Genomic DNA, 15,382 nt, shown 5'->3' on the forward strand with positions numbered 1-15,382 from the left:
CTAAAAAGTCTTTCCCCAAGCCCGCACCTGCAATCACGCCCTGTCTTTCCTTTATACCTCCTCCTATAGCCTCACCCTGGAAAGCAGACACACCCAGCAGACCACACCTTACAGGTGACCTGCTCCAGACAAGGAGTGGCTCGAAGGCAGGGACCCTTTTCTTGTTTCTTATCAGCTGCTAGGTTCCCATTTCTCCCCAATCCATTCACAGTCAAAGAACTCAAAAACTATGTGTATTGTTGAAAACCTGTGCTGAAACCACTGAGAGTAAAACCAAAGTGGGTGAGAATTACTTGTTTCTGGTTGAGCTGCCTTTTCCTTCTTAGCACCACTGCCGCTGGGATGGGATCGTTTCCGGATCATGGACATGAGGGATCTTTGGGAGAAAGAAAGAGAAAGAAAGGAGATTACTGGGTGCTGGAAAATTCAAGGAATAACATGTACTGATTCAAAATAATCAGTAAAAATCCAATTCTTTTCTAGGTGCATAAGTGGAGAGCTAGAACTTAGGAGTCTACTTTCCATTTTTAATAAATTATTAAATTTTCAGCACTTTAAGGAAGAGAGAGATGTCTCATCCCTTTCTGCATGGAACCGAACTCATTACTCTAAGAAGGGAGCCGCTATCATGACCAATACTGTGCAAAATAAAACAGAAAAAAAAAGTCAACATGCATACCTACAATTCAGAAAGAGCTATCTATGTAAAACATTTGAGGGAGAGGGAAGAATCAAAGAATTAGGGGATATTTTCAGTAAATATTTATCTGTGAAACATACACATAAAGACATCTGAATCTGAGTGACACAGAGCAGATACCTAAGGGACAAAATACATTTAGACCACAGTCTCTCTGGTCTATATTTATAAAATCCGTATAAAAGGCAAATCATGATAAATTTAACATTAAATGACCTCCACGTATGAGACACCATAAAGAATAAAAAGAAAGGGCGCCTGGCTGACTCAGTCAGAGGACCATGTGACTCCTGATGTCAGAGTCATGAGTTTGAGTCCTATGCTGGGTGTAGAGATTATTTAACTAGAAAAAACTTCAAAAATTTTTCAAAAAAAAAAAAAGAATAAAAGGAAATTCTACAGATCAATAAAGCATATAATGCAACAGGAAAATGGATAAAAGCTTTGAAACACCATAAGAGATGCCCAAATCTCCAAAACCCATACAAAAAAAAAAAAAACACTTAACTTCACTAGCTACTAGGAAAACACGAATGAAACCCACACTGATATACTACTACACACTTCTCAAACAGGCAAGAAATTTCTAGTCTGATATTATCATGTGCCGGTAGGTCTGTGGAGTAACAGGAAGACAGTGGATGACTTCAGACTGAAGACGGCGGACGAACCGATGGTGGAAAACTTTGGAAAACGTGTCAGGCATCATGCAGTGGAGCAGAAGACACACTGATCCTAGGAGCCAGGGGTTCCACCTCTGACCGTCTTACAGAAACCAATCCTTGTGCACCAGGATTCATTTACCAGAATCTTCGTGCAGAATTTCCAGAACTTCCCTGAACTGGTAATAACTCAAAGGTATAAGGGCCATAATGGATTAACACACATAATCCATTTGTAAAATGGATTATTTATCCACGAACATGGATGAACTTGAGCTACACAACAGAACACGCGAGAATCTTACAAAGTAACATGGAATAAAAAGAACAAGACCCAAATGAATACAGCAAAATTCCAATATATAGTTAGAAAAAAAACCATATGCATATTTATAGGAGTTTAGAGATATATATGGAAGAAAAATTTTTTTCTTGCTACCAGTATTTTTCTGCTTCTTGATTCGGAGGGTGAACACATGATGTTCACTTTGTATTACTTTTAAACTGTACAGAAGTGTGTGTACGCTCCTACACACGTTATCAGTCTCCCCTCAAAAAAGCTTACAAAAAACCCAAATGAACCAAGAATTCTGGAACTTTATTATAAGTGTTCACTATAAATATTCTCAGTGTGGTAAAGCGGACTGGACAAAGTACGGTCCTGAGGAAGCCATGCTGAGAAGGCATATCGCTGCCTCCAGAAAAGCGCCACCTGGACGCACACAGCAATACCTGGCGGAGGACGGAACAACTCAGTGTTTCTTAATCACCGTAATTTTTAGATTTTTAAAAATTTCTTACTTCTGCCTTGAGATCTATGATTAATCCCCTCTCTAGCAGCCTTTTCTTAAAATTCCCAAACACACTGAACTATCTCTCACAAAGCACAGGAGAAAGCAAGCACTATGCTCTACCCTGGGAGGTTTCTAGAACTTACCAACAAGCACATTTTATTCCAGAAGTTGGAAGAAATGAAATCATGCAAACTTTGCCCATGTTCCCCATTCTGTCACTGAAGGCAGAACTCTTCAATGTCTACAAGCTAACGTTCAGTGGGGCTTAGAGAGGGTTCTCCCCCGGCGAGGAAAAAGATTAACATTTGGTAGCCTGAGGAACACAGACTACTTTCTAATGTGGGTGGGCCTCACACAATCAGTGGAAGGCCTGAAAAAAACAAAAGGATGACCCTTCCCCAAATAAAACAGAATTCCTCTGCCTGACTATCTTGAAATTAGGACATCTGCTTTTCCCTGCTTCCAGACTTGAAACACTGCCTATTCCTGGTCTGGAGCCTGCTGACCTGACTGAGACCACACCACAGCCTCTCCCTGGGCTCCAGCTTTTTGACTCACCCTGTAACTTGCCACAGTCCATAATCATAGGACTAATCCCTTCGAATAAATCTTGTATGTGAACGGACATGATGTATATACATGTACGTATACATATACAGACACACACCCTTGCTGGTTCCGTTTCTCTGGAGAATGCTGACTAATACACCAATACACGCCCTCTCCCCCTGGACCCACATCTGCCCAGGATCTCTCCCGTGTTCACTACTGCTGGTACAACACGACCACGGTCTGCCTTCTTCCTCAAGGCCCTAGACTGCCCTCTCCCCCAATCTCTGCTTTCATTCTGTCCAAGGACTCTGTCAGGGTAAAACAAATGTGGCTCAGGACCAAAGTTAAGAACCTTGATTAGTGGATTCAAAGTCCACTGAAACTCCATATATGTGCAAATCTATTTCTTTGACAAGAAAGTACTCCTTGTCAAAAAAAAAAAAAAAAAAAAAAAAAGGAAAGAAAGAAAAGAAAACCAACAAAGAAAACTCTGAGAAATTACATCTTATACTACTTAAATTCACCTTAAAATAAAAATCATTCATGTTATTCAATGAAAACTTTCTTCGAAGGGCCCTTATGAAAGAGTTCATGCTTTAGACATACATAATCTGAACCCTGTATTCATTTCTCAGTAAAACTATAAAGTGCTCTAGGAAAATATTCTGTTTAGGTTATACTTTACTTTTAATTCCAAGGGCTTCCAGATTTGTGAGACTAAAAATTAAAGACAAAAGCAACACTATAATCACATGGTTTTTTTTTTTTTATAGTTCTCCCTCCTCATAGACAGAAGTGACCTTTCTTGTTATTTTATTTATTTATTTGACAGAGAGAGGGAAATCACAAGTAGGCAGGGGGGGGGGGAAGTAGGCTCCCTGCTGAGCAGAGAGCCCCATGCAGAGCTTCATCCCAGGACCCTGAGATCATGACCCAAGCTGAAGGCAGAGGTTTAACCCACTGAGCCACCCAGGTGCCCCAGAAATGATCTTTCTTATCAGCTCAAAATTCTACACCTTAGAAGATCAAAGTGATGAATTTCCTATTTTAAATGTCAAATTCAGAATATCTCCAACAGATTTTAGCTACCCAGGACAGAAAGAATTTATAATACCTGAAATTCTTTCAATGGATTCTTGGATTGGAGCAGCTGTAAAAATTATTTTGCCTTGACTACTTCAATGGCTCAAAGCAGATTATGTCATACCCTCAGTAAGAAAACCTAATGAGAATCTTTTTAAAAGGCAAAGTCCCATTTTCATCATTGTGTGGGAGGAACATACTACACATTGTATTAACACGGAAAGACTTTGCAAAGGTGCAAAGTAGGAAAAAACGGCCTCTGTGTGAAAGGATTAAACAATCACATGAGTTAATGAAAGGTAAAAGAAAAATCTAGCAAAATTTTAAATTCCCTTTGTTCAAAAACAAGTGATACAGAAGTAGCTAACATCATGATATGAAGAGGGAAGCCGTCACCACGGCAAGCAGGTTGTGTCTTATGTAACTCTGGATCGAGGAAGAAAGAACCACAAGGGAGGCAAACATGCCCCTAGGTTTCCTGGGGTGGACCGTGCTTACTTCAGGCACTTGATACCACCCAGTCACCTCAGGCTTCAGAAAAAGTGAATTCCTGTCTGCGTATGTGATTCCCTGTCACAAGAATGTAAACGTAATTTCTTCTTCTTCTTATGGAGGGTTCTTCTCCTGGCATTAATAAAGGTTTAAATATGAGGTTAGGGACAAAACATAATTAGCACTCTGAGTTTAATTACTAGTGTGTAACAATTAGTCCTGATAAGTTTTTGTTTCCTTTAGTACTTTTATTTTTAAGGTAAATGAACAAACCAGAGCTTTTCAAATTCAAATTAAGGCAAGAAAAGATTTAAAAAAAAAAATCTGGGAGAGCTCAAAATTCCTTGTCTTCCAGTTGAAGGAAATCCTAACATCAGGGGCTGAAATCTTAACACTGAAGTATCAAACTTCTTTCTTTTTAAAAAGATTTTATTTATTTATTTGACAGACAGAGATCACAAGTAGGCAGAGAGGCAGGCAGAGAGAGTGGAGGAAGCAGGCTCCCCGCTGAGCAGAGACATGGGGGCGGGGCTCGATCCCAGGAACCTGAGATCATGACCCAAGGGGAAGCCAGAGGCTTAACCCACTTAAGCCACCCAGGCGCCCCAGTATCAAACGTCCAAACCGCAAGTCCAGCTCCTGGATTTGGAACATCCACGTGTGATCTGAGCGTCTCCTTGGAGCAGAGCAAGGTGGCGGCCCGGGAATGTTTCTGCCCGGGGTGTCAGGGCCCTTTCTCTATACATTACAAGAAAGGAGTGATTCATCGGCCTTTAGAAAATTTTCTGAGAGGGGCGCCTGGGTGGCTCAGTCAGCTGAGCGGCTGCCTTGGCTCAGGTCAGGATCTCAGGTCCTGGGATAGAGCCCCGCAGGGGATGCCCTGCTCAACAGGGAACCTGCTTCTCTCTCTCCACCTTGCTTGTGCTCTCTCATGATCTTTCTCTCTCAAATAAACAAATAAAATCTTTAAAAAATAAAAGTAAAAAAAATTTTTTTTTAAAAAAGAAAATTTTCCGAGAGGAATACCAGCTGGTATGTTTCAGAGTTTTGACGACCCATCCCTCCACTGATGCAATCTAAGGCAGTTTTTGGTTCTGCATTTAAGGAAGGGATCCCACTTCCCACTAGCATACGCTTCAGGTCCTGTGAGGAGGAATGACAAGACCCGCAGAGCAGTCCCCCTACCCCTGCCTCCCAGCCCCTCACCACCACCCCCAACCCCGGGCCCACACCCCACTGCCCGCACTTACTTACCGGATGGGGTTGGGGGGAGGTGGGGGGAGCGGTGGGGGAGGTGGGGGAGGCGGAGGCACCGCGTTCTCAGACTGGTTCACACGTTTCTGGAGTTCATCAACTGCACGGAGAAGAAGCATTCAGAAAGGAGCTGAAACAAGCCACTTAGCACCTTGTACACACATAAAGGGAAAAAAAATGTAACCTCTCTCAAAGTCAAGTTCTTGGTATTAAGGCAAAGTTAGAAATCTCAGTATGAAACTGTAGAAAGTCTTAACCTTTTCGTCATCCAGGCTGCGACCACTAATGCAAGAAGAGGTCTGACACGGGTCACAAGGAAATGTTACTGTCTTGTGGCTGCATGTACAGCTATGGAACAGAAAAATAATTCGGGACAACGGCTGGATGGGTGGAAGTAGGGATTGAGTTGGTTGAAGAAATATTTGTGAACAATGGCATTTATTACTCAGAACACTGAGAAATTGTGAATACTTGACTTTTAAAGGGTATAGACCAGGAATTAATTTTAAAAGATGACATTTAGGGCAATGAATTTTAATGACATACTTTCCTCCTCCACCTAAGTTCCTTCAAAAATTGCAAATCCTGGAGTTCTTAGTTTTAACCAGACTCAGATTCTCAAATGTCTGTAGCTTCAGAAACGTCTCGCTCTTCTGAAGGAGCATTTTGGAAACAGAATTTATCCACCCAGTTCACTCACGTCCCAAATGAAGCAGGTATACCGATGTGAAACGGTCCATGCCTGGTGCCGTTCAAGACGCAGGTTCTGAGTTCCAGGAGCTCGATTTCTATGTATTCTGCGGATGTGAATACCTCTCAGAGGGGCTCCAACAGGCTCTAGGTACCGAATACTGTGTGCACTCAGGAATGGCCCCCTCTGTCCCCAGCCATTCCTCTCTCCATGAATGACTGAACCCCCAATGATCTGCCTGTTTATTTCTACTCTCAACACTTAAATAAGCAGTGTGGGCTACACGCTCTGACGGCCAAGAGTCCTCTCGTCATTCATGTGCATGTGTCTGTCTCTTCAAAGAAAGTTTGAGTTCCTCAAGGACAAAAGGCAGGGTTTCTTTTCCTCTAGATTTCTTATAGTACCCTAGGGTATGGCTGGCTACATACACAGCAGATCCTAAATAAAACATACTCAAAACTGAATCTCAGGTTCTCTCTAGTGTCTGTCTCTTCCATTAAAAAAAAAAAAAAAAAAAAAAAAGGCTTTGGCCACAGGCTGCCTGGATATTCACTAAAAAGAATAGAATACTTCTTAATTTTAGATCGATTTTTTAAAAAGTAAATTGCAATTCATTTTCATTGTGGATTAGAAAGCACTGGATGTTTTTTAAAGGAAAAAAAAAGCCCTGCTTAGTTCTTCTATACAGATTTCAAAATTCTAGTATAAAATTAACCAAAAATATCTCAAGTGAATACTGAAGCTGTTATAAAAGGGAACAACCTGCCTCCTTAAATCACCTCCCTTCCAACAGAAACTTATTACTTATCCCTGTGTAATAATTCAATTCACACATTCCTGTCAAGCCTTCTGGAACTGAATGAATAAATCCTGTGATTTAAATATCCCCTGGTGTTTTAAAAGTTTTTCCACTTAATATACATATTGTTGCCCATTTTATTGTCAGGTGTGACTCTGAAAGCATTAGTTCGTAGGTTCATTAGACCACAGATGAGGGTTGTATGAACCCTGGAAGTTTAACTCTTTTGAAAACCGTACCCTAAGGGTGGCCTGGGTGGCTCAGTAGGGTAAGCATCAGACTCTTGATTTTGGCTTAGGTCATGATCTCAGAGTCATGGGACTGAGCCCCACACCGGGCTCTGCACTGGGTATGGAGCCTGCCTGGAGTTCTCTTTCTCCCTCTCCCCCTCCCTCCCAACCCCAGTCGCTAGTATGCTCTCTCTCTTTCTAAAAAAGAAAAGAGGGGAAAAACCCACCCCTAAAATGAACAAAATAAGTATTCCTAACTATCTTATCTGAAGCCCTGAGAAATGCTGAAATGTTGGTCTTCCCAGATCAGCAGTATCTTTATCTCTTCATTCTGCACGGAAAGCTGGCACACGTGCTCTGAGTCCACCAAGAAGTCCAAGGGCTTGTGACTCCCTGGAGGCCGGTGGCCATTCAACTGAGCTGATCTTGGGGTTTCCCTACAGCATTCAGCGAGTGTTCTGGACTAGCTACGGGCCAGGTTTTGTGCTGGGCACGGGGAAGTCACAGACTACTCAGACACAGAAGCCCACTGGACGCTTTTACCGGAATGCTTTAAATCTCTGGCTTTCTCTTCCGAATTCTGGTATTTTAACTCCAATTCTCTTTTGTCTTCTTCCAGAAGCCCCAACTGCTGTTTGAGGCTGCGAATCTCTCTGTGGAGGGCTGTGTTTTCGAGCTGCTCTTCTAAGTCTTTCACCTGTAATTCACAAACAGACTTTTGCAGCTTTTTCTTTCTCAAGGAAAAATAAAGGGGGGAAATCAGTTTCCCTTTACTTTGCATTTCAGAGCAAAAAGATACCAATCCATCTTAAAAGCCGTGCAAATTTTGGAGTCTAGAAAATACTTAAAATACCAATTATTTAAGCCAACATAAATTTATTGGAGACATAATGTCCCAGATAACTGGGAATTGAAATATGGGTCAAAAAGGTAAAATAATATCTAAGAAATTAATTTAAAACAAATTATTACCTTTGAACCCATTTTTCAAGAGAAAATTCAGGTAACATGGAAAAGAACACTTGCGGGGGAGGAATTTGGTAACAAGTATCAAAAACCTTAAAAAAAAAAAAAAGGAAAGAAGATGAAAAGACAGCTTGATTTAGCCATACTACTTTTAGAACTTGATTTAAAGAAATAGTAAGGGAGCACCTGGATGGCTCAGTTGGTTAAATATCCAATGACTCTTGATTTCAGCTCAGGTCATGATCTCAAGGTCATGAGATCGAGCCCTGCATGAAGCCTGCTTAAGATTCTCTCTCTCTCTCTCTCTTCCTCTGTCCCTCCCCCACACCACTCACATGCTTTTTCTCTTAAAAAAAACAAAAAAGGAAATAGTAACAGCAAATAACTGAAAATAACTTAAATATCCACCAAATTATGGATTTAATAAGTCATCCTGTCTTCATGAACTGAAATACCATACAACCACTTAAAATCACATAGTTGAGATGCCTGGATGGTATAGTTGGTTGAGAATTCGACTCGTGGTTTCAGCTCAGTTCGAGATCTCGGGTCAGGAGACTGAGCCCTGTGTAGGGCTTCATGCTCAGCACGGAGTCTGCTTGAGATTCTCTCTCCCTCTGTCCCCCCCCCACCACCTGTGTTTTCTCTCTCTAGATAAATCTATTTAAAAAATTAAGATAAAATAAAATCACAAAGCTCACCACACACTGACAGGGAACAATATGCTATCAACTAAAAACAAATCAGGCTGTAGAACAGGATGTATAATATGATCCCATTTCAACTACCTTCATAAAATTATCCATTTGTGTAAGGTTTGGATAGGTACCAAAATATGGAATTCTTGGGTAATCTTAATTTCTCTTTTAACTTGTACTGTATTTTAAATATTTGCTTTTAAGAAGAAGCATATGTTGCTTTCATCACCAAGGAAACAACACAGTGTTTAAACAACAGCCGGAGAATCTGCAGGGGAACTTACCAGACAGGTAAGAACTATTTAGGACCACACACATGGAAGATTACACAGAACAACTGCAGAGTACAGCAGAATAGTCTTAGAAGTACTGACCGCAGCCATTCATGACTTTTAGCTAATCTCCAGTGTCAGCTACTCTCTCCTCCTGCCCCCACAGGGTACAGATACAACGACTAAGTCCCACACTTCAGTTCAATTCAGTAGGTCCTAGGCCCGTGCTATTTATTAAGCAGGTTAACTACAACTAAGACTTTTCAGAACCGAGAAATTCTAGCATGAGCTAAATTTTTAAAATATTCCTTTATTTTCTCTTTATTTTAAATGGTAATTCTTGCATACAGAGAGAAAGAAAAATAGAAAAGAAAAGAGAAGGGAAGGGAGGATGAAGGAAGGAAAAAGGGAGGGGAAGGGAGAGGAGGGAAGGGGAAGGAGAGGGAGGGGAAGGGAAGGAAGGAAGGAAAAGAAAGAGGAAGGAAGGAAGAAGTTAGTTCTCTCCTCCCCAGTCTACTCCCTAGTCCTCCTTCCAGGGGCCACCGCCGTCACCATCGACTCCTCTGGAGGTTCTGCGCATACACCAGCGTTTCTTACTGAGGGGAAAATTCAGCTCTGCCTCGGGACCAACTTGATAAAAACTTCAGAAACTTCCAAGGACTAAATGTCAGTATTATTGCTTCAAGAGACTTTGACAGGTGATAATAAACAGCAGCTAACAGCCCTTTCTTCACAAATGAGGTACACTGTAAGGAGTATAAATATTGATGTGATTTCTCTTAAGTGGTTTCTTGAACGTCAAAGCCTTTGTTCCACCTCCTCGCCTCCCCTCCCGTCCCGCCTCCTCCCTCTCACCCACAGCGATGACTATCTTTTCTGCCTGGCGCACAAAGGTGGGCTCTGTCAGCTGGAATAGCTCCACTCAAACAAACAAACAAAAATAACCACTTAGGAAGTCTTTAAACACATATATTTGTGCAAGTTTACAAAATCAGAAATTTCCTCTAAGCAAACAATTACTACTAATGTGGACTTTTCGTCCCTCTTTGAATCAAACTTGCGCCTTCCAGTAAGTTCTCGGAGACTAACGTACGCTCCCGGTGTATGCGGGCTCCGAAAACAATCAGCTCCCAGGTGCCCCGACTGTGCATTATGAGCGCTACGCAAGCTCTCTTTTGAGTTCTCCTTCCTTCGCTTTTTCAGACCTTGGACAGGTTAAAGATCATTATGCGTCTACGACGGTGTGCTCTACATTTTACGTGGGCACTAAATTAAGGTTCATTCAGCGGTTACTTTCTACTAAGAAGTAAAAAGGCAGAAAAGACTTAACTGAGGCCAACCAGGGAGCCAAAAATGACCGGAGTGACCCTCATGTTTGTGGGTATGTTTTAAGATGCCAGAAGAAAATCCGTTACCTTTTTCTGATGCTGAATTCTCTCTTCTTCAAGTTGCTGGATGAGTTTTGCGTTTTCTTCCAAAGCTTTCAGAAGCTGCTGGTCCGGAGCGGAGCTCTGCAGCAGAAGGTGGCTTTGTCTCTTTAGCTTGTTCTGCTCAATGAACATCTGCAAGAGTTCACGACAGAAACGTACAGACCAGTCAGCCTCACGCACGTCTTCCACTGTGAGGGGAGCAACAGGAAAGTACACGGAGTTTTCACTGAGAAGCTAAGGGCTATTTCTGAGCTGTGCAGTAGTACAGTAACGACTGCTACAACCTCATCCGTAACTTTCATGCGGTCTTCAAGGATCTTCATTCACCCTTGCCCCAGCGACGTACATGTGCAATAGCTGCGTCCTATGCCTCAGTTTTTAATGCTCTGTTACTGCTCTGAAATGCACTAATACTAACATTACTGGCTGCTACTGATCACGTACTTATAGTGGGTACTCTGCTAGATAGTTTCTACATATTAATTTAACCCTTACATCAATCCTATGAATACTTCTGCTTTGAACAGCTAAAACTGACTAACATCCTGTGACAGATACAGCGTTGATTTTATGTGTATCATCTAATTCCTAGAACAACACTTTCAGGTAGATACTGTTATTATCCCATGTTTACTAAGAAGGTAAGTGAGGTCCAAAGCAGCTAAGCCACTTTCCCAAGAACACATGAAAGTGGCAAAACCAGGATTTAAACCAAGATCTGTCTGATTTAGAAGCCCAAGCTCTTAACCGTCTGGCTAATCTTCTTCCTCTGGTATTTACTAAACCTAGCGTTTTGTTTTACACCAAGAGCTGGGAAAAGGCACATCAATATTGACTGGGCACTTTACTGTGCCACTTACACATATTATTCAGTCTTTATAAGTTCACACTTTCCAACACAACATTATTATCTATTTACTAGTTACTTCTTTTCCTTAATACCTTACATGAGCCAGCCAGTGGGTGATTCTACAAGTGGAATATTTTATAAACTCTGACATTAAGCCCATTTTATAGTAGAGCTTCACAGTTTCATCAGATTCTTAATTGCATTTTTATAGTAGAGCTTCACAGTTTCATCAGATTCTTAATTGCATTTTTAAAGGAAAATGTACATCCTTCTTCCACCTGACCGCTCACTTCCGTGTAAGAAGGAAAGGTGCTGAGAAGGGACGAGGGAGTGAGTGTGTGTGCGCGTGCACGGGGCTGAGCTCCAGGACCGGGAGGCTGCGCGCACCGGCGTGTGAGGGAGCCGTCCATGTCTCACCTAGTCTCTGACATCTGAGACCAATGGCATCACTGAAACAACTGTTTCGAGTTGTTATTATTATCATAGTAGTCATTTTCTAAATAACTTTTTCCCTCTCAAGGTTAATTTGCTTGGGGTCCCTTGCCAATGTCTTAGCAAATGCCTCACGGAGCCAACAAGGCGCCCTGCAAACAGCAGCTGGACTCAGTGAGTCCTCCAGCTTCCCAGCCAGTGAGGCATTTCCCCAGTGCTCAGAGGCGGGGAGAAGGCCCTGGGTGCGCAGACCAGGACAGACTGCCGGTCGGGGCGCAGCTGGTGCCTCACTGCACTGCCTCCCCCAGCTTCAGTTCACTCTTGGGAAAAAGCAACAGTTCTCCTTCTCCACAGAGCACTCAGGAAAACTTGTTCAACTTTACATGATTATAAATGATCTCAACTTGGTTATTGTAGAAAGAAAATCGTAAAGATTATGTCTTGGGGATGTTACTGATGTTAATTTCCTTCGCAAAACCCTTTAACAATTCCTAAAGAGTACTAGTGTAAGATGAAAAGAACATCTCGATAACCATGGTAACTTGGAAAACTTCCTCATTAGACTATGTTTTCTAGACCTTAAGACACTAACATGACATCTTCTAAAGACAGGCCTAAAAAAAATTAGTGACCAAGCACTGATGGATTTGGCTTTTTTTTTTAAAGATTTTACTAATTTATTTGACAGACAGAGATCACCAATAGGCAGAGAAGCAGGCGGGGTGGGGGAAGCAGGCCCCCTGCCGAGCAGAGAGCCCAATGCAGGGCTCGATCCCAGGACCTGGAATCATGACCTGAGCCAAAGGCAGAAGCTTTAACCCACTGAGCCACCCAGGCACCCCTGGATTTGGCTTTAAACTATAAGAACCTAACAGCTAGGGTTAGGGAGGTGGTCTCTTATCACACAAATGACATCGGGGTGTCAGAATTTCCAAGGACTGTCATAAATCTTCTCAAAGAATGAAAAAAAAAAAAAGAAGAAAACATTATGTCATTTTTATAGGATTCATTCTTTCCAAAAGAATATTAAAATGTCATATGCATTGTCCGGGAAGAAAACAGAACTCACAAAACAAGTCTCTTAGTATATCCAGACCGCACATTGAATGAGGTATCCACACCTTTGAGCAAAGAAAACTACAATGACCAACAAGAAAAAACAGTTTCAAAAAGTAAAGGAAAATTTGTCATTGAAACCTGAAGTAACACTGAAGAAGTACAAAAACGTAGGAAGGCAACTGGCCGTTTCCTCCTTATTGAAGGGGGGAGGGATACAGTTTTTACTTTGGTTTTCATGCTGCCATTTTGGTTTTTTTTTCCCACCCATTTTTCCCATCCCCTCACTCTCCCCTCCTCTCTGGCAATCACCAACTTCTTTTCTGTATCGATGGGTCTGTTGTTGCTTTTTATTTGTTTGGTTTAGCTTTTTTAGATTCCACAAAGAGGCAAAATTATATGGCATTTGTCTTTGTCTCACTTATTTCACTTAACCTAATACCCTGTAGGTCTACCCATGCTGTCACAAAAGGAAAGATCTCATTCTTCTTTGTGGCCAAGTAATATTCCTGTGTGTGTGTGTGTGTGTGTGTGTGTATGCACACGCGCGCAAGCATGTAAGAGCATGTGTGCACACACGTGCACAGCTTTTTTTTTTTAAAGATTTTATTTATTTGACAGAGAGAGAGAGATCACAATAAGGCAGAGAGGCAGGCAGAGAGAGGGGGAAGCAGGCTCCCTGCTGAGCAGAGAGCCTGATGCCGGGCTCGATCCCAAGACCCCGAGATCATAACCCAAGCTGAAGGCAGAGGCTTAATCCACTGAGCCACCCAGTGGGTTAAGGCCACCCACCAAAGCCCTGCAGCTTTTGTTTTTCAAATGGACAAGCAGAAGTAGGAGTGTAGAGGAAACTTTCCATGTTTTCCTTTCCACATCTGAGAACTGTTCATATATTTTATAAATACTTTTTGTAAAAAGGTATATACATTTTACAAGGAATATGTATTCCTTTTGTAATTAAAAAGCAAATTAAAAAGCAAATTAAAAAGCAAATTACTTTATTGAATTCTAGGGCTCCAGACTATAAGCTCCAAAGGGGCAGGGATCGCACCTGAATTCTTCACCCTTACATTCCCACTGTCAGCACAGTGTCTGGCTTATGAAGACGTTTGCTGAACACAAGAAAAACCAAAATGTACAAGACCGGCTCTTCTCCTGTTAAACCAAGACCTCCACATTTTAGCAACAGTTTTCCACTGAAACGCTGAGAGTCGGGCACCGGGGTGGCTCCACCGGTTAAGCACCTCAGTCCTCATGGTTTCCACTCAGGTCACGAAGCTCACCTGTGAGAAGACTGTAGGACTTTCCTGGGCCCCTCTCTCCACTCACACGCATGCTCTCTCAAATCAATAAATAAATCTTAAAACAAAACAAAACAAAACCATAAAAACAGCAGCAGCTACAAGTCTATAAATCGTGCAAAGCAAAAGGCGTATGGGTTCTAGCCTAATGTTATTCTACAGAACAGCTTCTGGGGAGCCTGGCTAGCTCAGTCTGTAGAACACGCAGCTCTCAATCTTGGGGTTGTAGGTTCAAGCTCCACACTAAGTGTAGAGATTGCTTGGGAAAAAAATCTTAGGGGCTCAGTGGGTTAAAGCCTCTGCTTTTGGCTCAGGTCATGATCTCGGGGTCCTGGGATTAAGCCCACATCAGGCTCTCTGCCTGGCGGGAAGCCTGCTCCCCCCGCCCATCTGCCAGCTTGTCTGCCTACTTGTGATCTCTGTCTGTCAAATAAATAAATAAAATCTTGGAAAAAAAAAAAAAAAAAAGGAAAAAAAATCTTTAAAAAAACAACAACAGTTTTCTTCTCACAGTTGTGCAGATAAAATCTAGATACTATAAAACCATCCAGCATGGCTGCAAACACTGAGGCTCCCCCTAGGAAGAGTGCAAGTGGCCACCCTGGCCTTCCCTCCTCCCGCCTCTGGCTTCTCAGCCAGTGTCAAGGTCACGGTCACTGATCACATGGCCGGTGAAGGGCAGAGTAAATCACTGTCTTCAGATTCGTGGCAGAATCCTGCTTCTTGTATCTATCTTCTCTGCTACCGTGTGGCCTTCAAGTCTTCTTCGAGTGGCTTTGTATTCTAACGTCATTCCACGAACAACAGATGGAAAACTGAAAATGTCTCTCAAAGTAAGACCCTGGCATTCGGGTCAAAACAAGCCCACCTTTTCAGTTTGACGTCGGAGGTGTCTTCCCATGAGCCCCGTCTCCCTTCCCCTCCACTGTGTCTGTCGCTGCAGCTTTCCCAAGGGGCTCTGACCCGCCTCAATTTGTTTTCTTTCTTCCAAGTAATAAGAGCACAATTTTTACTCACCTTTCATTAAGCTCTCTGAATAAAATGAATGAGAATATTTCAAATCACATCTTGGACTAAACCTTTCCCAGAGTTCATTGCTAGCACAGCTACACTCAGGTGC

At 42.2% G+C, this 15,382-nt stretch overlaps 1 protein-coding gene across 2 annotated transcripts in view; it reads right to left on the minus strand.

The window, feature by feature from the left end:
- SHTN1 (shootin 1) overlaps positions 1 to 15,382 on the minus strand; it is a 96,627-nt gene that overhangs the window by 35,232 nt on the left and 46,013 nt on the right. For both annotated transcript variants that reach the window (XM_044240604.1, XM_044240605.1), the window contains exons 9-12: positions 10,609 to 10,755; positions 7,801 to 7,954; positions 5,538 to 5,637; positions 294 to 376 (exon numbers count right to left, since the gene is read on the minus strand). In XM_044240604.1, coding sequence (XP_044096539.1) covers positions 294 to 376; positions 5,538 to 5,637; positions 7,801 to 7,954; positions 10,609 to 10,755 — 484 coding nt within the window. The remainder of the gene's footprint in view (positions 1 to 293; positions 377 to 5,537; positions 5,638 to 7,800; positions 7,955 to 10,608; positions 10,756 to 15,382) is intronic.

The sequence above is a fragment of the Neovison vison genome, chromosome 2 (assembly GCF_020171115.1).
Source record: "Neovison vison isolate M4711 chromosome 2, ASM_NN_V1, whole genome shotgun sequence".
Taxonomy (NCBI): Eukaryota; Metazoa; Chordata; class Mammalia; order Carnivora; family Mustelidae; genus Neogale; species Neogale vison.